The following is a 23,409-nucleotide window of genomic DNA, read 5'->3' on the forward strand; positions in this document are numbered from 1 at the left end:
TAAGCCCAGGAGTCTGAGGTTGCTGTGAGCTAAGCTGACGCCACGGCACTCACTCTAGCCTGGGCAACAAAGTGAGACTCTGTCTCAACAAAAAAAAAAAAAAAAAAACAAAAGCCAAAGTTCTTGTCACAGCCGACAGGCCCCCCTGCCACTCCCCTAGTATTCCTCTGACTTCATGTCCTACAACTTCCTACCTTGTCATAGCTGCACTGGCCACCTGGCTGCTTCTGGGACAAACCAAGCAGGCTCCTCCCACCTCAGGACCTTTGCACATAGTGTTCATCCAGATTTCCCCGGGCTCACTCCCTTGCCTTTTTTTTTTTTTTTTTTTTTGTAGAGACAGGGTCTTGCTATGTTGCCCAGGCTGGTCTCAAACTCCTGGCCTCAAGTGATGCTCCTGCCTCCGCCTCCCAAAGCGCTGGGATTACAGGCGTGAGCCACTGTGCCTGGCCCTTTGCTTCCTTCAGTTTTTTTTCAGTGTTGTCTCCTCAGTGAGCCCTTCCCTACATCCATCTCTAAAACAGCAACCTTCAATGCTCTCTACCCGCTTCCCTGCTTTATTTTGTCTTCTTAGGAGGAATACGACAGCTCCATGGCTGTCATATTTTATGGTCCTGTCTGTATCTCCCACCTGAATGTCAGCTCCACCAGAGTAGGGGCCGAATTCTGTTCCCTGCTCTATCCACAGCATCCACCCCAGTTCTTGTCACACGGTAGATGCTCAATAAGTATCTGTTGAGGGAGAGAGGAAGCCCATTAATCTACCCCTTCTGCTGAGTGATGCTAGAGACACAGTGGTGACCAAGACAGCCCTGGCCCTGCCCTTAGGGGCTCACAGTCCAGCTGCCAGACAGTGATGACCCGGAACAGGCAGGGCTGGGATTGAGGAAGGGGACCCAGGAGCCCAGAAATGGCACCTGATACAGCCTTGAGGTCAGAGTAGGGCTTCCTGGAGGAAGTGTCAGCTGAGCTGCCACCTAGAAGATGAGAAGGAGTGAGCCAGGCCCTATTCTGATCCCTGGGGACCAAATGACCAAAACAGACCCAGCCATGCCCTTCTCCACGGAGCTCCCATTCTCTGCCTCACAGAACTTTAGGGTTTGAAGATGTCTTAACTCTAGTTCGCACCTGTGCTTTCCCCATCTCAGCCTCTTACCTGCTCTTCATTCCCTTCCCTCTGCACCCCTGTCTCCCTCCGTCTGTCTCTATTGCTGGCATCTCACCTGTGCATCCCAGGCTCTCTCAACTTCTCTGGCTAGTTCTCCATTTAGTTCTCTTTTCTGAACACCTGTCTCTCCCTGTCTGTTTCTGCCTCATCTCCCTGGGACTCTGGCTCTAGTGTCCCCTTGTCTTCCATGAGCTGGTGTCTCTTTGCATCTCCCCCTCCCCACCTCTGTTGTGTCCCATGGCTCCCCAGGTCTCTATGGCTCCTCTGTTCCCAACCTACTCGCTGATTCCCAAATAAATCCAGAACCCCTCCACCCCAGCCCCACCCTGGCACTGGGGGAAGGGGGACTGATCCAGCCCCCCACACCCACGCAGGTCAGGCCTTCTGCTCTGTTAATGGTTAACCCAACCTCTATCTAGAATACACACCAGCCAGGCTGGGGGTGACTCCCCTGCCCCCCACCCACCTACCAGCTGTTCTTAAAGGACCAGGTGTCCTCCACAGCTCGTCAGCTGCCACTGAGGCACAGGAACCAGGTGTCTGGAGGCCACAAGCCCTGAGGATTTGGGGGAGGGGAGGTACCCAGTGCTTGGGTCTGCAGAGCAGGGTCAGGGGAAGCCACAGGCTTGGGAGGAGAGCCCAGGCATGGGGCGCCAAGCAGCGTCTCCCATGCCCCAGGCTTATCGCCTGGTGTATTTAATCAGGGGTGGTTTTCCAAGCCCTGCCCAGAGCCCAGACTGGCAGTGCCAGGGGTGACAACACCTGAGAGCTGATGGGGGGCGGGGAATGGGACCCTTCAGTCCAAGAACTGAGGAAGCCCCAGAGTCCTTAATATTTGGGAGCTAGGGCACGTAGGTCTGCAAGTATGAGTGGGACACCTGGGTCACCCAGAAGATGGGTCAGGACCCTCCAGATTTAGCTGAGGAAACACCTGGGTTCCTGAGATCTGGGGGCAACCTTGGGTCTCCGAGCTGTTTGACAGTGCTGTGCGGTGGCAGGACAGTCACTCCCCATCTCTCCGTCCATCTGCGGGCTTTTGCGCCCAGCATTCCCCCTTCCAGGAATCTCCACCTCAGGGTCGCAGAGGCCATAGAGCTGGGGGCTGGGCTCCTGGGGCCGGCCCCTCCCCTTAACCCCTGCTTTGCCGCGGCCCGCTCAAGCCCCGCCCCGTGACGCCAGCAAGCAGGAAGTCCTGGTTAATGATCAGCCACCCCGACAGGTGCGGGACAAGGCCGCGCACATCAGAGGCAGCCGCGGGGGGAGTGCCTTTTACCCTCCTTGTCACCGTGTTCTAGGGTGGCCGCCGAAGGGGCTTGTCTCCCGAGATGAGGGTGGGGAGGCTAGTTAAGGCTTCCCAGAGGCAAGAAGTAGCCACCTTGTTTCCAGGTATCCTGTTAGCTTACCCCCTAAATTTCCTCTTTCCTTGGACAGTCCCTCTAGTAGTCTAGCCTCGATTTTCGCCCTGCCCAGCAAGAACCCAGTGCCCGTTTCTCTGTAGGAAGCCTCCCACTGCCTCTTTCCCCTCCCCTCATGGGCGCTGAGTCCTCCACATTCTGGGCAGATATAGGGGATGGGCCAGCTACGTAAGGGTACCCTATTCCCGAGCTTGTCTGTGGCTCCCACGCAAGAGCCACCCCCTCTCTGAACCTCAGTTCTGTCATCTGGAAAACAGGCGACAGCTAAAACGTCTGACCAGTGGATAGCACTTGTAAAAAAGCAGCTGGAGGGACCGCCTGGGCGATGGGCGCCACCTGGAGGTTACAGCGCAACGTCCTAGTCGTTGCAGGATCAGTTCTGTCCCAAGGGGGGCGCAGCATCTCGCACAACTAAGGGACCAAGAAGGAAAAAAAAAAAAAAAAAAAAAACCCATCTTTCAGTTTATTGAAGGAGGAAGAGGGGGCAGGAGGGGGGGGGCCACAAATTGCTTTTGCCTCATTTATAAAGAGCAAGTTTTTAGGAGGCCCCTTCTCAAGGAGGAGGGGGGACCTCTCCCCCAACTACAAGCAGCAGCAAAGCCAAGCCAAGGAGGGGAGAGGGAAATTGGAGGGGCCAAGGGACTCCAAACATTCCCTCAGACAGGAGCCACAAGCTTTCTCCCCCCACCCACAATGCATCTACCCCAGGGGACCCATTTGGGTGGAGGAAGGGGGTATGTACACAGGTAGGGGTGGCACTGGGCTGGGCGGGGGAGGGAATAATTTATCCGCAGAAGCGGAGGTGGCAAGGGAGCAAGGGGCAGTAGCCTGGAGGCAGTGGTGGCCTAGGGGTCCCGTTCTTTCTTAACCTTGATGTCTCCCGCAAGGATGGTGGCGATCTCGCCCTGCATGAAGGCCCAGGGGACGGAGGAGCCCACCAGCGGGCACTTGTCTCCACTCGGGCAGTACACCTCCCCGGCAGGGCCCTGTGCCTTGATGAACTCCCGTGAGCAGGGAAAGCAGAACTTGTGTCCGGGCACCGAGGGGCACTGGACGAAGTGGGTGTCTTCCAGCCGCTCCCGGCACAGGGTACAGCACAGAGGGGCCCCAGGGGTCGCCCCAGTGCCGCTACCACCCCCACTGACAGCTTCGGCCCCCGCTGTGGGACTGACTTCTGCCTCACCGTTGCGGGCCACTAGGCGATGCTGGGTTGGAGGCTGGGCCGTCGAGGAGGCTGCAGGGCTGGCGCCTCCTGCTCGCACAGGGCCCCCACCCCCGCCAGGGTCCTTGGGTGAGTGGCCCAAAGCCTCAGCCACATTCTTCAGGGCGGCAATGGGTGAGGGCACACCAGGGGTCTCAGTGGAGAATGGGCCACCGGGTGCCACCCAGTGCCGTTGCTGCTGCTCCTCGGTGGTCATCTTCCCGGTTGCCTCTCCCTCAGGCTCAGGGGATGCCTTGCGACGGCGTGGCGTGGGTGCCAGGTTCCGGGATGGGGCACGAGGGGGTGGGCCACACAGCGCAGCAGGCGCCGGCTCTGGGTACTGCTGTGGCAGGGCCTCTGCAGGGGCGGGCTCGCGGAAGCTGCGGACACCATCAGTAAGCAGCTCCCCCAGCTGGCGCCACTCTCCTGAGCCGTGCCGGCGTTCATATTCGAGGTACTTGAAGCCAGATGAGGCCAGTGCCTTGCCTGGCTCCCGCAGAGCATCGTGGAACATCTGGCGAGCCACAGCCAGGACCCCTGCGTACACGTTGCCGGAACCACAGGGGTATTCGGTGAAGAGCTTCAGCTCGAACTCATAGCCCGGAGGGCGGGCAGTAGCATCAAAGGCGAACACGCGCCCCACCAGCCCGTGATCCTTCTTGAAGCGGACATTGAAGGGGGCACAAGCGGACAGCGCCAGTAGCTGTTCTCGCACAGCCTTGGGGCGCCCGTGCCACTCCTCTGCTCGGCCGCGCATGGCCTCATTCAGTTCTGCCAGACAGTCCGCATTCCTCTGCTGCTTCTCCTTCTCGAAATCGGAGCCGAAGATTGGACGGGCAGGACTCAAGCCGGGTGCCAGCGTCAGGCCTCGGCTTCCTAGGCCAGACACCGCAGCTGCCAGCAGCCCAGGGGGCATCAAGCCAGGCATGGAGCCAAGCAAGGCCCTTCGCGCCCCCTCCGCCACGGCCTCCTCGCGGCCTAGTCCATTGGCCAGGCGGGACCCCAGAGTGTACTCCAGGGCGGGTGAGGGCAGGGGGAGGCGGCCTGAGGATGTGGCCCTGTCATAGCGGTCCTGGCCCGAGACGCCACCGCCAGTCCCGGACGGTTGGGGCTGGGCCTGCGGGGGCGGCAGCTGGGGCCCCTGTGCAGCGGCCGCAGCCAGGTCCTTGGTGGCCGGGTGCTTGAGGGCAGGGGGCCCAGGCGAGCGGCCCTCAGGGAGCACGTGGCTGCGCTTAAGCTGGCGGGCAGCATCGATGAGCAGCTCAATGCGGTCCGCGCCCTCGAAGTTCACGCAGCCGCGGCACACGGCCTCGCTGAAGTCCCACACCATGGCCCACGGCATCTTGGGCAGGTCGCACAGGTAGCACCACTGGCGGCGGGACGCCTGCACAGACGCCATGGTCCCCGCGCGCGCGCTGCCCGGCCCCCGCGTTCCACCCGCCGCTGACGTTGGCTCCTCGTTGCCGATGTTCGATTCGCCTCCCCGGGACGGCACGAGCCACAGTCCGGCCTCCGACTCGGCCTCCCCGCCGGATCCAGGCCCGGCCCCCCTTCCCCGCCCCCTGGGCCCTGAGCCTTTTTCCTCACTCCCGCCTCCCTTGCAAAGGTAGGCTGAAGCACGTCGGCGCCCCCGCCCGGTCCGGGCTCCGAGCCGAGGCGCACAGCTCGGGCCCCGCGATGGGCCGCGGGCGCCGCCGCCTCGGGCTCCCGCCGCCGCCGCCGCCGCCGCCGCCGCCGCAGCAACTGCAACGGCCGCCGCCGCCTCCACCTCCTTCTGCCCCAGAGGCCGCTTCGCAGGGAAAGTTACATAACGCGCCGGCAAAGCCTTCTGGGAAACGTAGTCCCGCCGGGGCTGGCTCTTAAAGGGAACGGCGGGCAGCCGGGGCCGGGGAGGAGGGTCGTCGCCTCTCCGCGCGAAACCCTCACTACTCCTTGTCATCTGGCCAGGAAGTCGGCACGCTCCGAGGAGCTCAGGCACAAGGGTGGGGGCAGGGCTGCGGTACGAATGATCAGAGTTACTACGGATTCAGAAATTGTGAGAGGTGGACAGGCTGCAAGGAATCCAACTTCTGCTCTGACTTGCTGTGCAGCTTTGGGCAAAAACTCTTGCCCTCTCTGAGCCTCAGTTTGCCCGCCCATCAAAGGTGGGCCAATGACGGGTCAGGAAGGCAGCAACTCCTGGGGCGGGGCGGAGAGGCCTTGATTGGATAGTTTCAGGGCTGGGGACGGGAAGATGGCAACTGAGGGCGGGGGGAGTGTTGTCCACTTGGCACTTCATCCTCCCCAAGAATCCTAGATATCAGCCTCTGGGGCCGACCACAGCCAGAGAAAGGAGAGGACTGATGGCTTCCAAGCCAGATCCCTGCCTCAGTTCTCTCATCTTCTAAAGGAGGGGCGTGACCGAGCGCCCTCCGACTCTGCTCCAACCTCGCCGGCGCGCTCTGGTCTCCAAAGGGTTACATTGTCTGCTTCTCCGCCCCCGCGCCCCCCCCGGCTCACTACAATTCCCTAAATGCTCTGCGGGCGGACGGACTGACGCACTTCCGCTGTCTGGGAGGTTGGGGGAGGCCTTCTCGATTCCCGCTGTCTGCCTACCCCCCCCCCCCAATTTTGGGGAAGCTTTTTTCCCCCGTGCTTTCAGAGCACTGGGTTTGGGGGGCCCTTGCCCGTTGTTGCGTCCCAATTTGGGGTAAAAGAAGGGGACCTCGAGATGACAAGCAAAAGGAGGGGATTGCTGGGGAAGGGCAAGCGCCAGACCACCTTTCCCCAACCTTGAATTCTCGCTACCTCGTAGGCCCAACCAGGCTTTGGTCACCCTGAAGTCCTCTTTCCTAGATGTCGGGAACAGGACGAGGCAGTCTTTGGGAGGGCGCAGGCGGCGGGTCTACAGGTTCTAACTCACATCAACCCCTTCCTCTCTCTAGGCCTGGGTCCCTGTTAGGCGCTCAAAAGTATTTGAATGACTAGCCAGTTTGCACTGGGTGGTTCTCTCCTCCCATCCCACTGCAACCCCAGCAGCTCTGATTTCCTGTCCCCCCAACTTAAATCTCAGTTTCATAATTTTATCACCTGCATTAAACATATTTTTCCTTGAAAAAAAGATTTATCTACTTTTGCCTCATCCTAGGCAACATTATGTTTATAATCATGGGTTTCGTGTACTGGCTACATTAAAAAAAGTTAAAACCATAGAACCATTAAAAATGCCACTCAAGTGTCACCTAAAATTGGCTTTGTGCTATTATTTAGTAAACACCAGTGGGGGTTATGAGTTCTGGCCAGATTCAGGCTTCAGGTGGACTGGACTGGCCTCTGATCATGGCCTCTGGCAAGTCCCTAAATTTCTCCAGAAAAATGGAGACCACCCCAGAGCATCCTCTTTCTTGGGTACCTTCAGATAGAAATGTAAACATACATATAAATGCTTGGCTTGGTGCTTGGCACAGAAAAGAAGGGCCATAAATGGAAGTTGTTTTTAAGCTGTTCCAATTATTCAAACATTCAACCCCTCTTCTGTGCTGGGCAATGCTGGGGATACAACACTGACCCAGGCTTAGGTCTTGCCCCTGACAAGGCTCAGCCTGGGGATACAGGCAGATGTTAAATTTAAATGTGCTCAAATGATTAAAATTTTTGGCAAGGCCTATGGCGAGTATGTATCAGGACAAGCTTTCCTAAGGAAGCAATATTTGAGCTGAGGATGAATAGAATCTAATGTAGGAAGTAAAGACTCCTAAATCTTTTCTTTTTTTTTTTTTTTGAGACAGAGTCTTGCTTTGTTGCCCGGGCTAGAGTGAGTGCCGTGGCGTCAGCCTAGCTCACAGCAACCTCAAACTCCTGGGCTCAAGAAATCCTTCTGCCTCAGCCTCCTGAGTAGCTGGGACTACAGGCATGTGCCACCATGCTCGGCTAATTTTTTCTATATATATTTTAGTTGGCCAGATAATTTCTTTCTATTTTTAGTAGAGACGGGGTCTTGCTCTTGCTCAGGTTGTCTCGAACTCCTGACCTCGAGCGATCCACCCGCCTCGGCCTCCCAGAGTGCTAGGATTACAGGTGTGAGCCACCGCGCCCAGCCCTAAATCTTTATGCCCATTTTACAGATGAGGAAAATGGAGGCCCATGGTTACACTGCTGACCAGGGTTTGAGCCAGATCTGACTCCAAGGTGGTGGTTATTATCTATTTGGCTACCAGGCGCAGCAGCAGGTGTGAGAGTAAAAGAGAACCAGTTCCTGCCTTCATGAAATTATGAAGGAAACATGCCTTAAACAGATACAGGCACATGTTCATCTAGAGACACCATGAAAAAGAGCCACAGGCACTGAGAAAGAACCTAAGGGCAGACCCATCTTAGCCTGGGGGAGGGAATCCAGGACATTCTCCTGGAGGTGACATTTAGCCTGGTGTCTAAAGGGTAAGTAGGAGTAAGATTTCATTTGAACACAGGACTTGATGGCTTTAAGGAAAAAAAAAAAAAAAACAGGCTGGAAAACCATCAGCCTCCAACTTCAAGGGGGTGTTGCCCGCCCGTGGAGGGGGTGAGGCAGATGTAGGTGCTGGTCTCCCGGGCCTGTCTCAGACAGAGCCTCGAATAATTGTATTAAAAATAAGTTTATTGATATCTTGTCACCACTGGGGAGAAAGGAGGGGGCTGAGCTCTGCAAGTGAGATGGCATTGGGAGGCAGAGGACCCAACTACACCTCCCCAATAAGAACTCCACCCGCCTTCTCCCCAGATATAGACTGTTAATCCTCTTCTTCTTCCAGATTTTGATTTGTCTCGCAACTCCCACCCCCCTCCAAAGTCTGGGTTGCGGAGGCTCCACGGGTCAATTGTCTTCAAGTCAAGAACAGGAATTGTTAGGGAAGGGGTGTGTGCAGACCCGAGAGGTTCCCTCCGCACCCTACACAGGGCAATAATAAATAACATAAAACTGATGGCTTACAAGTCAGGGTTAAGGGAGGCAGCCAGGCAGACAGCACTGTACCAGAGAAAGGGGCTGGGGGCGCCCATCCATGAGGCCCCCCAGAGAATCAGGCACTAACTAGCACAGGGAGTGGGGTGCTCACGCCCCTGGAGCAGGGTGCCAGGGTGCAGCTGGGATGGGCAAGGAGCGTCGCCCCCCTCGTCTGCGCCAAGCTGAGGGGGTGCAGGCAGAAGGAGCGTAGACAGTAGATTTCATGGAGATTTCCATCGGCCCCGCCTCTTCCGTGTAGGGAAACCTTTTCTCCTCTTGTGTGGGGGTGAGTCGTGGGGAGGGAGTGGGGCTGGAGGTGGACGGGATGCCCCCTCCTCACTCCTAGGGGAGATGATCACCCCCCTGGCTGCCACCACGGCCCCATCCACAACAGTAGCCACCACAGACACAGGCTCTGGGGTGATCTCCATCTTGGGAGCAGGTGAGGGCAGGACTGGCCTGGGAGGTGGGGGTGGAGGTGGGGATGGGGGCAGAGGTGGGGGCAGAGGGTCAACTGGGGTTCCTGGCAGAAGGGGCAGAAGGGCGCTGAGGGCCTCGCTCAGTTTGGCCAGTCCCTGTCGAAGGGTGCCAGCCAGCTCCCGGATGGCGTTGGCAGTCTCCTGCTGGGCCCGCAGGAAGTCCAGGGAGGGTTCTGGGGCTGAGAGCGTGGGCAGAGGCCGAGGAGGGGGCGGGGGGCTGGGGGGTGAGGGTGCCACTTGGGCCAGCGGTGGAGGTGGTGGGGGTGGAGGTGGAGGGGCTGGGGGTGGTGGAGACAAGGCCAGGCGGGGCAGCTGGACCGTCTGCAGGGCTGCAGGGGGCGGGGACTCACGCTCCTTGGACCGTGGGCAGCCCCCTTCCTGGGGATTGCAGGAGGGCCGTGCCCAGGATTCCGGGCTGCTGGAGCCCCCCTTGCTGTGGGCTGGTGTATCTGCAGAGAGAGAGAGAGAGAGAGAGAGAGATGCATTTAAAGTGTAGTGACCTCGAAATGCTGTCTTAATTTTCCCTTTCCCCCTCCATTCTCCTCCTCCCTACCCTAGCCGTGGAGCGATCCTTTTAAAACCTAAGTCAGATCTCACCTTGGAACAGAAGTTGCATGACAAGTCAGTCTTTGCACCCAGAGGAGCAAGTCAATATATTTAACCTGGAGGCCTGTGCCAGCTTTAATGGAAACAGTCCTGGAAGCTTCCTGCTGGGCCAGGCAGCTCCCGTCTCTCCCAGGGTAAGAGCCAATGTTCTGCAAGGCTCTGAACCACCTGGACACTGGCCTGCACTACTGGATCCGGGGGAGGGGGACAGCTGGCAGAGAGATGGGACGGCCAGGGCACTAGGGGGCTCTTTCTACCCAGGACAGCATTTTCCAGTGCAAGCCCCAGCCTGGTGGGTTTCCTCCGTCTCCACTCACCCGAGGGGGCTCATTCATGCTCATGGACTTGGACACAGTCTGCAAACAGAGGCTCCCAGATTCCCCGGCCCAGCCTGAACCTCTCTGCTGAGCTCCAGACTCCCGTCTCCAACTGTGCACCTTTCACTGTCTAGTGACGCCTCAAACTCACTTGCTCACAGCTGAGCTTCCGGTTGTCCCTCAGCCACCCCATCTCAGCTGATGGCAGCTCCATCCTTCCAGCTGCTCCGGTTAAACACCTTCAGTCTTCTTTTTCTTTCCCAAGACACTATCCATGTGCAAATGCCACTGGCTCTGCCTTCAAATTATTAATCAATACAACATCCAACCTTCTCTCTACCTTCACGGCCCCACCCTGGTCCAGCCACCTGCATCTCCCACCTGGACGACTGCAGTTGCTGCCTCCCTGAGCTCTCGGCTCCACCCCCGCCCCGACAGTTTCTTCTCCAGCCTGAGAGTCAACGACAAGTCAGGTCAGTTAGGCTGCAGGAAAGAAGCTAGTCACACAGGACCACTTACCATCCAAGCAATTTATATGAAATGTCCTAAACAGGCAAATCTATACAGATAGTAGATAGATGAGTGGTTGTCAGGGGCTGGGGCGCAGTTGGGGCAGTTTGGGGGGCGGGGCGGGTAGCTAAGAGGTACAGGATTTCTTTCTGGAGTAATGGAGATGTTCTAAAATTGTGGTGAAAGTTTACGCAACTCTGTGAATAAACAAAAAGCCATTGAGTTGTACACTTTAAATGGGTAGATTGCATGGTATAGAGATTGTATCTCAATAAAGCTGTTTTTTTAAAAAATACAAGTTAGAGGCCTGGCACGGTGGCTCATGCCTATAATCCTAGCACTTTGGGAGGCTGAGGCAGGAGGATGGCTTAAGCCCAGGAGTTCAAGACCAGCCTGAGCAAGAGCGAGCCCTTGTCTCTACAAAAATAGAAAAATTAGCCGGGTATGGTGGCGTGTGCCTGTAGTCGCAGCTACTCAGGAGGCTGAGACAGGAGGATCGCTTAAGCCCAGGAGTTTGAGGTTGCAGTGAGCTATGATGATGCCACTGTACACTAGCCCAGGTGACAGAGTGATATCTATCTCAAAAAAAAAAAAAATAGAGTCAGATATTATACTTTCTCTGCTCTAACCCTCTGCTCTGCTCAGGGTAAAAGCAAAGTCCTGGAGGCCCCCATGCCTCCCTAACCTCAGCTCCTACCCCTCTCTCTCTCTCTTTTGGTTTGGCTCCAGCCAGAGTTCCTCAGACACACAGTGGGGCTGCTTCTGCCTCAGGGCTTTGCACTTGCACTTTGCACTTTCCCCAGACACCAGCCTGGCTCCCACCTTCAGGCTTCTGTTCAAATGCTTCCCTGAAGACCTTCCCTGACCAAGCAGCTCCCATCCCTTCCTCTTCTCTCCCCTAACCCTACCTGAGTGCTTTTACAGCACTTATTACACCTGACAAGGTACCAATCTGTGTCTTGTCTGTCGCCTCCTCCTGATGCCAGCTCCATCAGGCAGGGCTTTGTTTTGTTCACTGCTGTTTACCCAGTGCCTAGAACAATGTCCGGCACAAAATTTTTTCTTTAATGATAAAAGAACTACGGCTTCCAAAGAGTCAGCGCTGACTGGGCCCCAGGCCCCAGGCCCCAGAGGTCCCCAGCACCCACAGGAGACGGTCCAGCCTGTTCCCATGGCTACAAGGTCTCAGCTCTTGCCCCACCTCCTCCTTTCTGTCCCTCTTCCCAGTCTCAGGGCCGGTGCACATGCCGTTCCCAGACCACGATCACACTCCCCCTTGCACCAGCTCAGATGTTCCTTCCTGGGGGAAGCCTGCCTCCCCTTCCTTGGCCAAATCAGATGACCCTGCTCTTTCATCAACACCCAGCCACCTCTTGCCTTGAATATTGGGGGTCCAGCCTCTGGGCCAGCCATCGTTGGGGGGGCAGGTGGGGAGACTGGGAGAGAGAGGACAGCCAGAGCTAAGAGTTATGGGACACTTTTCCCGGCAGCCCCTAGGCTAAGCTTTCCTCCTCCATTGTCTCAACGAGTCCTCCCAGCCATTCTCTGGGACAGGTGCCATCATGATCATCACCCCACTTTACAGATGAGGTGACTTGAGGCCCAGAGAGAGGTGTCATAGAGGTGATAAACAGTAGAAAAGGGATTGGAACCCAGGCTGGCTCCAGAGCCCAAGCATTTAACCACTCCTTGGGCAGGGGCTGTGGGCCTGGGGTGCAGGTGTGGGTGGGCAAGTCTCCCTTATAAGGGGTGTGGGAATTACAGCCACTTGGAAATGTGGCTTTTCTAGTCTAGTGAGTAAAAAAGGGACAGAAAGTAGCCCAGCCCCCACACCCACAAGGCTCACAGGATTCACAGGAGGGCCACTATGAGAGTTAATATATTTATTTGCAACCTTTGGACCTCAGTTTCCCACCTGTCAGTGGGTATGTGTGTGTGGACTGAATGGCCCAATAACAGAACATCTCCCTGAGGGCCATTAGAGGGATGAATTGAGTCACTACAGGTACAGGGTTCAGGACTGTGCCTGGCACAGATTAAGTTCTCAATGTTGTTAATGTTATTATTCTCTGAAATGTTAGGTCAGAGATAAATGGTCCTTAGCTCTTTCTCCGGTGTCAACAAAGATGCGCCAGGGTGCCCCAGGCACTGTTCCTGTCCTTTAGTCAGAGCAGTTCCTCTTTTATGAGTTTCACCCAGTGGGTAATCTGCACAAGAGTCTCATCAAGGATGCTCTAAGCATGGTCCTGCCTCAGGGCCTTTGCACAAGCTGTCTCCTGTAGCTGCAGGGCTCTTCTCCCAGAGAGCCAACAGGCTCAGTCTCTCCATTCAGGTCTTGCTCGAACTCCTCAGAGAAGCCCTTCCTGAATCCTGTCTATACAGCCCCTTTCTATTACTTGATCATTTTAATATGCTTTACTCCTCATCTTAGTACTTACTACCTCCTGCTATATAATCTGTTTTGGGGGTTACTTGTTTGGGGTCTGTTTCCTTCCACTACAATGTCGGCTCCATAAGGAAAGGGAATTTGTCTTTCTCTCCACAGTATTTCCAGCACCTACCACAGTGCCTGCCTTGGAAGAGGCTCTCAGTAAGTATTTGTTGAACAAATGAATAAATGAAGTGGTTGCACAGCTTCTGAAAAAATGTTTGCCATCTCTGATCCAGTTCAATGGGCCCATCTCCCCACAGATAGACACACTGAGGTTTGACTCAAATTAAGAACAAGGGTCTCAAGTGACTGTGTCTCTTTCCTGCTTCAGCCATTTTCATGCCTCCCGAATGCCCTCAAGATGAAGTCCAAAGTCCTGACCTTGACTTACAAACTACATGTAATCTACTTCTGGCATACCCATGAACTTTTAGTCACTATTAACTGTCATTATTGCTGGGCGATCTGGCCTAATGGTTAGGTTAAGAGCATGGACTCTACTATTTACTTCCTGTGTGACCTTGGGTGGGCAAATGAACCTCTCTGAACTGCCTTGTCTGGTCATGTCCATGTCCTTACCTTTTTCAAAACCTTTCAGTGGCTTCTCATAGCACTTAGGCTAAAATCCAAACTCCTCACCTTAGCTTAAAGGCCCAGTATGGCCTGGCCTTTGCTGACCTCTCTGACCTCATCTCAAAACATTTCTTTTCTTCCATCTTTCTGTCCCCACCAACTTCTTTTAGTTTCCCCAACTGGCCATGCTTTCTTGCCTCCAAGCCATTGCACATGCTGTTCCCTCTGTAAGAAACACTTTTCCAGCTCTTCCTCATTCTTACTCTTTGTGTCTCAGCTCTGATGTCCCCTCCTCCAGGAAGCCCTACTCCATACCCTCCACTCCACCCTCCAGTCAGGCTCCCCTTCTGGGCTTCCCCACCCCAGCCCTGCTTGCTCTGAGTCATTGCTGAGTCCCCCTGGACTGTCTCAGTCACTGATGTGTCCCCAACACCACCCAACGCTGGGGGAATAGCTGTAGAAGAAATAATTCCCAGCCAAGGCTAAGCAGAAAGTCTCTGTAGTCAGCTCTTCACATCTCCTCTGCTCAAGGCATGACCTTGGGAACGTTACCAAATGTCTCTGAATATTTGATTTATAAAATGGTGAAATAGTACCTACCTCATAACACTGACAATTCTATCAAGAACTAGGCCGGGCGCGGTGGCTCACGCCTGTAATCCTAGCACTCTGGGAGGCCGAGGCGGGTGGATCGCTCAAGGTCAGGAGTTCGAGACCAGCCTGAGCAAGAGCGAGACCCCGTCTCTACTAAAAATAGAAAAAAATTATATGGACAACTAAAAATATATATATAGAAAAATTAGCCGGGCATAGTGGCGCATGCCTGTAGTCCCAGCTACTTGGGAGGCTGAGGCAGGAGGATCGCTTGAGCCCAGGAGTTTGAGGTTGCTGTGAGCTAGGCTGACACCACGGCACTCACTCTAGCCCGGGCAACAAAGCAAGACTCTGTCTCAAAAAAAAAAAAAAAAAAAAAAGAACTAACAGTGAGCATTCAGGACATGCTGGACTAAGCAATTCACCCGTATTAACTCACTTAATCTGCACAACCCTTTGAGTGGAGACTGTTTTTAGCTCCATTTTACAGATGCAGAAACTGACACGAAGTAACTTACTGAGGCGACAAGAGAGTGGTAAAGTTGTGATTGAAGCCCAGACAGCCTGCCTCCAGAGTCACTACCCTACCGTGCATTTAAGGAAATCCTGCATGTTCTGAGGATCCCAGGCGTGGACTCGAGCCAGGCCTCCTAGGTCTGCCATTCCTGACTCTGACAATCACTAGCTGTGGGACCTGACACAAGTCATTTCCTTTTTCTGAGCTTCGGTTTCCCCAGCTGTAAAATGGGAGTAACAACAGCGCCCACCTCACAGGGTTGTAGTGAGGATTTGATGAGCCACATAAAGGATTTGGAAAATCGTGGGGCCCACAGCAGACATTGTGACTGTTTGCTCTTGCTAAGGCGATGGTGAAGGAACTCACCTGCACGTCGGTCCTCCCTGCGGTCCTCAGACAACACATAGCGTTGAGTGCAGGCGCTTGGAGCTGGTGGCTGTGAGGAGGGGGCCGCAGGGGGCTCCTCGGCCCCAGCACCAGCCCCTGGCCCCGACACACCCGGCCCCAGGATGGCAAAAATGGTCTCCTCTTCCGCGGAGAAGGCGTCCTCGGCAGTGAGCCCGGTGCCCTGCGTGGAGTGCGGCACGCGGGCTAGCTTCTCCTTGGTGCGGCGCTTGAAGTCGTTCCAGCGCTTCTGCACCTCCTGGCCCGTGCGCTTCCAGCTGGTGATGCCGTTGATCTTGGCGGCGATGCCGTCCCACACACGCCGCCGCTCTGCCACGCTCACCCGACGGCTCTGCGCGCCGTAGAGCTGCGGGTAGTGGGCGCGCACCTCCCGGATCAGGATTTGGTTCTCTTCGAACGAGAAGCGCGGCTTGCGCAGCCGGGTGGTTTCCTCCGCTTCGCCCGCCGCCGCCGAGGCCATGGCGCCCCCCAACGCCGCCGTCCGGCCACCTGGCGCATGGGGGGCGCCGGCGCTGCGGGCAAAGGGCGCACGACTCTGGCGGGGGCTCGGCGTCCCCGCGCCGCAGCCCCGACCCGGCCGCTCGGACACCGGCTCCTACATCCCTGGGGCAGGGGTGGGGACAGGGGACGGGGCCTGGAGCGGGCGACGGGCTGCTGGGGACAGTCGGAAGAGCCTAAGAATAGCTGACAGCGGCTGAGCGCTCATCTTGCGCTGTGTGCCGCGCGGCGCAAAGTGCCACGCCAAGGAGTTGATGGAAATTGGGGGAGGGTCTGGAAGGATAGAGGGAAATGAGGAAAAGTGGAAGAGGAGGAGGTGTCTGCAGGAGTTAGACGAGAATAGGGGCTTAGGAGAGTAGGAAATGGAAGGAGAACGGGTGTGTCTCAGGAGCCGAAGCGGCATGGGGTAAGGAGATCTTGAAGGGGCAATGCAGCAAGAAGAGGGGATCTGGAGTAGAGGGGCGCTCTGGGGGTTCCGGGGGCAACGGGGCGTCTGGAAGACCGAAGGGCCGTGAGAAGGGACGTCCAGGAATAATGCTGAGGTGGGAGCTCCTGGGTTAGTGGAAGAGCTGGGACGGTAAAATATTAGCGATCAGGGTCCGCGGGGATTGTGGGGGCTCTGGGGATAACGCAGGTCCGGGATCAGGAAACAACGAAGGCTACGGAGGGACTCCAGGAAGAGTGAGGGTCGCAGAGGGTGGGGACCGAGTCGGGCCACGGGTCACTCACCGGCGCCGCCGCAGCCGCCGGGGGGTCAGGGCTCCGGCTTCTGCGGCCTCTTCCCTCCCCCTTGCCTCGCTCCCTCCCCTCTTTGGGCCCCGCCTCCGGCCGCCCAGCTCGCCAAGGCGCAGGCGCACCTGGCGCCCGTCCGCCCCAGCGCCCTCACCGCCGGGGTTTCCTTCCCGCCTCCCCCAGCACGGCGCAAGCGCAGTAGCCCTCCGCCGGGCTCTCCCCCCAGGCTGCAGCTGCGCAGCCGCAAGATTTGCGCTGCGCTTGAGCCCCTGTCCCCGGTGCCGCCACAGCGCACGCGCAAAACTCTGTCGCGCGCAGGAACGTCCCTCGCTCCCGGCTGGTCGTAGTACCCGGGCCTCGGTCCCCGCGCAGGCGTAGCAATCCTTGGAGGAGACGGGAGAGATGCTCCAGAGCGCGCTAGGACCGAGCGGCGTCCCGGCCCCTCCCAGAGTCTTCTAGACCACCCCGCTTTCTAACTACGCTTGTGTCTCTTTCTTTTAGAGTAAGGGGAGGAAAGCAGCGCTTCAGGGAAGCGCTTTGTGTCCATGGCAACTGCGTGGGTGGGGTGGGGGGCGTAAGATAACAGCGTCGTCTCGTGTCATCCCCGCCCCTGCGCTAGGCCACCCGAGAACTGTTAACTACCTCTTACCCGCAGAGGCGGGGCGCCTTGGGGCTATCCCGCCTTAGGCGGATGCAGTAACCATAGCAACCCAGCAACCTTCCAATCAAGCCTGGGTGGGGCCTCCTCAGTCCACACCTTTGCATCGTGGCGCGGGGAGGGAGATCAGAAGGGAGAGTTTCTTGGGTAGGGAGGGTGATCCTGGCGCTGGCACGACTTTAAGCAGATGTGAAGAACACTGGCTGGGTGAGCTGGATAGGAGGATGATGGAGTTAAGTCTGGCTGAAAAATTTGTTGTTTAGCATCCTCCCAGAGTCCTCAAGGTTATTCAACAAACAGTGCTTCATTCATCTATTCAACAGATATTTATGAACGCTTACACAGTTCCCGGTGCAACGAACATAAAAGGCAAAAATCGCGACCCTTATAGGGCTCATTTTTTAGTTGTGAAAAACAGACAAGAAACAAAATAAATAAGATGTGTACATGAGAAATTGATAAGTATCATAAAGAAAATGGAAACAGAAAAGGGGGTTGAGGATGGAAGAGCGTGTGTGTGCATCTAATGTTAAAATAAGGGACCAGCAGAGGAGGCCTCCCTGAGCAAGTGCAGCCGGAGATGGGACTGTGCCTGCTGTGTTCCAGGAACAGCCAGGAGGCCAGTGGGGCTGGAGGGGAGGGGGCTGGGGAGAGTAGGAGCCAGATGGTGCAGGGCCTTTGGGGTCACTGTCAAGACTTTGACCTGTACTCTGTGTGAGGCGAGAGCCACAGGAGCCATGGGAGAGCCCTGAGCAGAGGAGGGGTGTGGTCTGACTTTGGTTTTAATGGGGTGCTGACTTTAGGGAGTGAGGGTGGAAGCTGGGTGCCCAGTGAGGAGGAGACTACCGGGGTTCAGGTGAGAGGTGAGTTGAAATGGAATTGGATATGGGATGTGAGAAAAAGGGAGGAGTTGAGGATGACTCCAATGTGTTTGATATGAGTAACAGGAATGGAACTGCCTGAATGGAGGCTGCAGGAGGATCTCGAGTTCAAGTTTGCCCAAACTTGAGATGCCCATCACTTAACCAAGTACACATGTTGGTAGGCAGTTGGATATTTGAGCCTGGACTTCAGGACAGAGGTCCAGTCTTGAGATACAAATTTGGGAGTTGTCAGTGCATAAATGACATTTAAATCCATACGACTAGGAGAGGTTACAAAGGGGAGCAGATGTACATAGGAAAGCAGTTCATGCGTCTGGGTGCAGTGGCTCACACCTGTAATCCCAGCATTTTGGGAGGCTGAGGTGGGAGGATCATTTGAGGCCAGGAGTTCAAGACCAGCCTGAATAACATAGTGAGATCCTGTCTCTACAAAAAATTAAAAAGTTAGCTGGGCATGGTGATGCACTCCTGTAGTTTACTCCCAGCTACTTGGGAGGCTGAGGCGGGGGGATCGCTTGAGCCTAGGAGTTCAAGGTTGCAGTGAGCTATGATTGTGACACTGCACTCTAGTCTGGGTGACAGAGTGAGACTCTGTCTCTTAAAAAAAAAAAAAAAGAAAATAAACAAAAAGAAAAGAAGTCCACGGCTCCAGGCTGGGGCACTCCAATATAGAGGGCTGGGGCAGGAATAGGCAAAGGAGACTGAGCAAGAGCAGTCAGGGAAGTGGGAAGAGAACCGGTGCTGTGTGCTGGCCTGGAGGCCAACTGAAGGGTGTCACCAAGGGGGAGGGAAAGACCAGTGGTGCCAAATGCTGCCTAGAGGCCAAGTTCAATGAAGACAAAGAACTGATCACTGGGGCTGGCCACATGGAAGTTATCAGTAATCTTGCAAAGAGCAGTTTTCCCCCCAAACATCTCTTTTTTGGGGGGAAACAATTCAACCCATAACACCCATTGAGCATCTTGTACTCACCTTATCCTAGCTGACCCCCTACCCCACCTGGGACCAGGCACAGAGACCTGGATGTCACTGAGACATCTCCCTTCCCAGGGGCATCCGGGGGCAGGGTGCATCCAGGATGCTGCTGGCCACATGGGAGTCTGGGCTGAGGGGGCCTTGGGTCTCCATGTGCTCTGGAGGTCGTGAGAAGGCTGGGGGTGGGGACCCCAGGCAGATGCGTATGGAGCTCTCATCTGTGACATTAAGAAAAAAGTAATAGTACTTGACAACCACCATTTGTCTTCTCCAGACCTCTCCTCTGGGCCCAGATCCAGGTGTTCAGCAGCCTCCTGGTTGCTCCACCTTAGATGTCCCCAGGCCCTAGACATCCTTCACATCCCAGTCTGACCTCAACATCTTCCCGGTCTTGCTTTTTCAGGCCTAAAGCTGCCTCCAGCCCCACTGTAATCCTCCTGGGTGCTGAGGACACTGCCCTGTTGCTCTCCATGCACTGCCCACACCTCGTGAAAGCTCCTTCCCTTCAGTGCACTCCTCGCCATCTCAGGGGCAGAGAGAGAGGCCACTTCCTGCCTGGTGCAGCCCCTTGCTGGGATTATAAAGGGGCGACCCTCCCTCCGGGCAGACAGGGCAGCACACAGGAGATTCTAGCCCCCACCTGGTCTTGGGCTCAGCCTGCCCCGCGGCACACTACAGCTCTGGGCTTTTTTTTCTACTGGACGGTTTAACTTGGGAGTCTCTGTTGTGGGCAGAGCTGCATTTTGGGAAAAGGAACTTGTAAGCAAGGTCTTCGGTTCTCTATGTAGCTAACATGTGTGTGAGGGGAGGCCATGGGTGGATTTCGGAGTCTGAGAACACATAATAAAGGTCACGTTCTCGCCAGGGTCTGCAACATGCTGAACTGTCTGCCCGCCCCATCTGCCTCTCTGATCTCTCTTACTCAGCTGGACTCCTGCTTATTCTGCAAACCTGCCAGGGCCTTGAACTTGCTCTCGCCACTGCCTGCGATGCCCTTCCTCCAGATCCTCCCGGGTTTTCCCATTCCATCTGGGTGTCACTGCTCCAGTGTCACCGCCACCTGACCACGCTGTATAAAACTGCGTCTCCACAGGGCTCACACTTGACAACATATATTGATCAATCGTCAGTCCCCCCTGCCACTAGAATGTCAGCTCCATGAGGGCAGGGACCTTGCCTGTTTTTGAGGGCAGGGACCACTGTACCCCCAATGTCTAAAATAGTGCCTTGCACAAAGTAGGTGTTTGATAAATCTTTGAGTAACAATGGAATAAAAGAAACTCGATATTATGTGCAACATTTAGTGCATGTAAGTGTTTCCCTGGGATGGGGACCATATTTTCAACACCTCCCCAATGGGGTCTGGGAGTCCAGAGTTTAAGAACTACCAAAAAATCAGTCCTGGAAGATCCGTGGCCTACCAGGGCAGGAGGAGAACACATCCCCACTGCCAACAGGGTAAGAAAAGGGAATCTGGGCCGGGCGCGGTGGCTCATACCTGTAATCCTAGCACTCTGGGAGGCCGAGGGGGAAGGATCACTCGAGGTCAGGAGTTCGAGACCAGCCGGAGCAAGATCGAGACCCCGTCTCTACTAAAAAATAGAAAGAAATGGTCTGGACAGCTAAAAATATATAGAAAAAATTAGCCGGGCATGGTGGCGCATGCCTGTAGTCCCAGCTACTCGGGAGGCTGAGGCAGAAGGATCGCTTGAGCCCAGGAGTTTGAGGTTGCTGTGAGCTGGGCTGACACCATGGCACTCTAGCCTGGGCAACAGAGTGAGACTGTCTCAAAAAAAAAAAAAAAGAAAGAAAGAAAGAAACAGAAAAAGAAAAGGGAATCTGGGGCCAAGGCAGAGGCTGGGGAAGCGCTTGGGAACCAGCCCACAGGCCAGAGGATGTATGGGGGCAGGTTAGGAGAGGAATCCAAGGCCCCTTCTGCCCCCGCTCCCTCTTCCTGTGAGTTTGGGCAAACACAGCTCCGGCTCCCTCCCGGGGCTCCTAGGTCAAAGCCACGTGAGAAGGCAAAAACAGACACAGTGATTGCAAACACAACTAGAAACGCTCTTTATTTACCAGAGCTCAACACCAGGGCTCCCCAGCCCTGAGCCCAAAACCGAACAACTTAAAAATCTGACTGGGGCTTTTCTTTTCTTTGCCCCTTAAATAAAATCTAGGCCATTGCCACTCCCCTTGGGGCACTCAAACCCCTTTCTTGTGGGAGCTTCATCAACTTAAATGTTAGAGGATAAAAAACACAGGAGGAAAAAAAAAACGACCTTTAGCCAACTATCATGATCTGGAGGTGGTGGTGGATGGGAGATGGAGAAGAGATGTGCACCTCTCGCCGAGGGAAGGGACCCATGGGTGCTTTGGGGTTGGGGGCAGGAGCAGAGTGCAATGGGCTGAACCGTGGGAAGAATGAACGAGCTGCGGGCGTTGGAGGGTGTCAGCTCACAGCTCAGCCCCAGGTCTCCATCGCAGCTGAGTCTGCAAAGACATGGTGCCCTCCACTGTGCCCCCAACCCTGCTCCTGATGGTTGGGGTGCTGAGGGCAGGGAAGGAAGGAGCCAGTGTGGTCCGTGATGACCCTGTGGGTCTGCAGGTGAGTGAAGAGGGTGGAGAATCTCAAGGGGGCATCCCATCTTGAAGTTCTTCTGTAGGCAGGTCTGAGCCAGCCTTGCTCCAAATTCTGAGGGCTGGCTTGGGACAGCACCGTGGGGTCCCAGAAGTCCAAGGATCCAAGGAATGGAGAAGTCAAAAGGGCAGTGCTAGTGTCCCCAGCAGGCCCTGGAAGTACTAAAGATCCAGGAACCGTGGCCCTGAGGGTGCCAGAGGGCTGTGCGGTGAAAGGGACAGGGCTCCCACTGCACCAAGGATCCATGACACCCGCAGCCCCGACTCCAAGGGCTCAGAGGTCCAAGAGGCAGGGTGGGCCTGGCTCCCAGCAGCCTTCACCATCTCAGGATCCAGCAAGGATGGAGCTCTGGGAGCTAGAAATTCCAAAGGGCTGGGTGAGTCAAGGAGAGGATTTAGGGACGTGGCAGGGACTGAGCCAGGAGGGGCAGGTGTGTGGGTGGCTGGCACCTCACGGTCCTCAGCGCTTGACCTTGCGTCCGGCCGAGTTGCGCCCGCTGCGGCGGTAGAGAGACCGCTGGCCACCGTTGAGCGGGCAGTACTTGAGCGTGTGGGCCTGGCCACCGGTGGCCCCGCAGACGGGACACACGTAGTGCCTCAGGATGGGACACACCACCACGCCCTCGGGTGTCTTCAGCTGGTGCGAGGAGTAGACGTGGCGGGACTCCCCGTTGTGCTTGCAGAAGTTGCACAGGGTGGCTGGGCCCCCGCTGGCCCCCGGGCCTCCCAGCCCCTGATCTCGCTCCAGCTGGGGCCTGGGACTTGGTTCCCCAATCTCTTGGGCTTCCGGCCTTTGCCTCCGACTCTGGATCAGCACCAGGACCACCTGGCTCAGGTTGAAGTAGTCCTTCCACATGTCAAAGGGGGGTAGCTGCATGGCACCAAGGTGGGGGTGGCGGGTGGCTGCAGAGGGGCTGGGGCTAGGGCCGGGGGCCAAGAGCAGCAGACATTTGCTGGAGCAGAAAGGAGCTGCACCCCCTCTTTTATATTCCCCAAAGACTCTTCTAAGCAAAGGTGGAGCTTAGAATTTAAAGGGCCCACTCCCTGCCCTTGACCCCCATCTGATTCTAGCCATCTACTAGAAATGGAAAGAGGTCACCCCCTGGTCTCTGATCCCTGCTCTGCCTCCGTGGTGCTCTGTGTCTTCCAGAAAGACTCTTCCACTCTCTGGGCCTCAGTTTTCCTATCTGTTCAATGAAGATCCATGTCTACAAATATCCCCCACCCTAGGCTGGAGGGGCTGCTCTCTTCCTATACTCTAGAGATTTCTAATAATAATAACAGCGAGAGTACTATGAGCTAGACTTTGTGCTGCACAGGTACCTGCATGATCTGATTTAATCCTCACAATAGCTCTATGACAGAAACACAGTTATGGTCCCATTTCATAGATGAGTAACTGAGGCTCAAAGAAGGAAGCCCATGGGCCTGGAGTCACATAGCATGGGAGTAGCAGAACTGGGTCTGTGGGACTCCAAAACAAGTGTTCCTTCTATCTCTTTTGGATCAAAACTTTCTATTTCATCACATCCTAAACTAAGAGCTCCTTATTCAATAAATTTTTTGCGGGTGCATACTGTGGTGCTCAATGTTTTATAAACCTGATTTCTTTGAACTTCATACTCACTCAAGGAGGTGGATACTATAATTTCCATTTTACAGAGGACCGTATGAGGCTCAGAGAGGTTAAGGAATGTACTCAAGGTCACACAGCAGAGAAATGGCAGAGGTGGGTTTCATACCCATTCTGGGAACTGAAAATGGAAGTTAGAAGCAGCATGGGACCTTGGCATGGGACAGTCTCACTTAGAATGCCCTCCCTTGGCCCCATCCATTGTCTCAAATCCTTCCT

At 55.7% G+C, this 23,409-nt stretch overlaps 3 protein-coding genes across 3 annotated transcripts; all 3 read right to left on the reverse strand.

Annotated features, from left to right (window-relative positions):
• Positions 1 to 3,023: 3,023 nt before the first annotated feature.
• Positions 3,024 to 5,560, reverse strand: IRF2BP1 (interferon regulatory factor 2 binding protein 1). The gene has a single exon (XM_069457024.1). It carries the CDS (start codon positions 5,181 to 5,183, stop codon positions 3,429 to 3,431), a length of 1,755 nt encoding a protein of 584 aa, XP_069313125.1. The 5' UTR covers positions 5,184 to 5,560; the 3' UTR covers positions 3,024 to 3,428.
• A 2,821-nt stretch (positions 5,561 to 8,381) lies between these two features.
• Positions 8,382 to 16,447, reverse strand: MYPOP (Myb related transcription factor, partner of profilin). The gene is made up of 3 exons (XM_069457943.1): positions 16,404 to 16,447; positions 15,138 to 15,688; positions 8,382 to 9,672 (listed from the first exon to the last, which is right to left on the reverse strand). The coding sequence occupies exons 2-3, from the start codon at positions 15,634 to 15,636 to the stop codon at positions 8,966 to 8,968; spliced, it is 1,206 nt and encodes a 401-aa protein (XP_069314044.1). The 5' UTR covers positions 15,637 to 15,688; positions 16,404 to 16,447; the 3' UTR covers positions 8,382 to 8,965.
• A 5,570-nt stretch (positions 16,448 to 22,017) lies between these two features.
• NANOS2 (nanos C2HC-type zinc finger 2) lies at positions 22,018 to 22,434 on the reverse strand. Its single transcript, XM_069457216.1, has one exon. It carries the CDS (start codon positions 22,432 to 22,434, stop codon positions 22,018 to 22,020), a length of 417 nt encoding a protein of 138 aa, XP_069313317.1.
• Positions 22,435 to 23,409: the final 975 nt, after the last annotated feature.

This window comes from Eulemur rufifrons, chromosome 24 (assembly GCF_041146395.1).
Source record: "Eulemur rufifrons isolate Redbay chromosome 24, OSU_ERuf_1, whole genome shotgun sequence".
Lineage (NCBI taxonomy): Eukaryota > Metazoa > Chordata > Mammalia > Primates > Lemuridae > Eulemur > Eulemur rufifrons.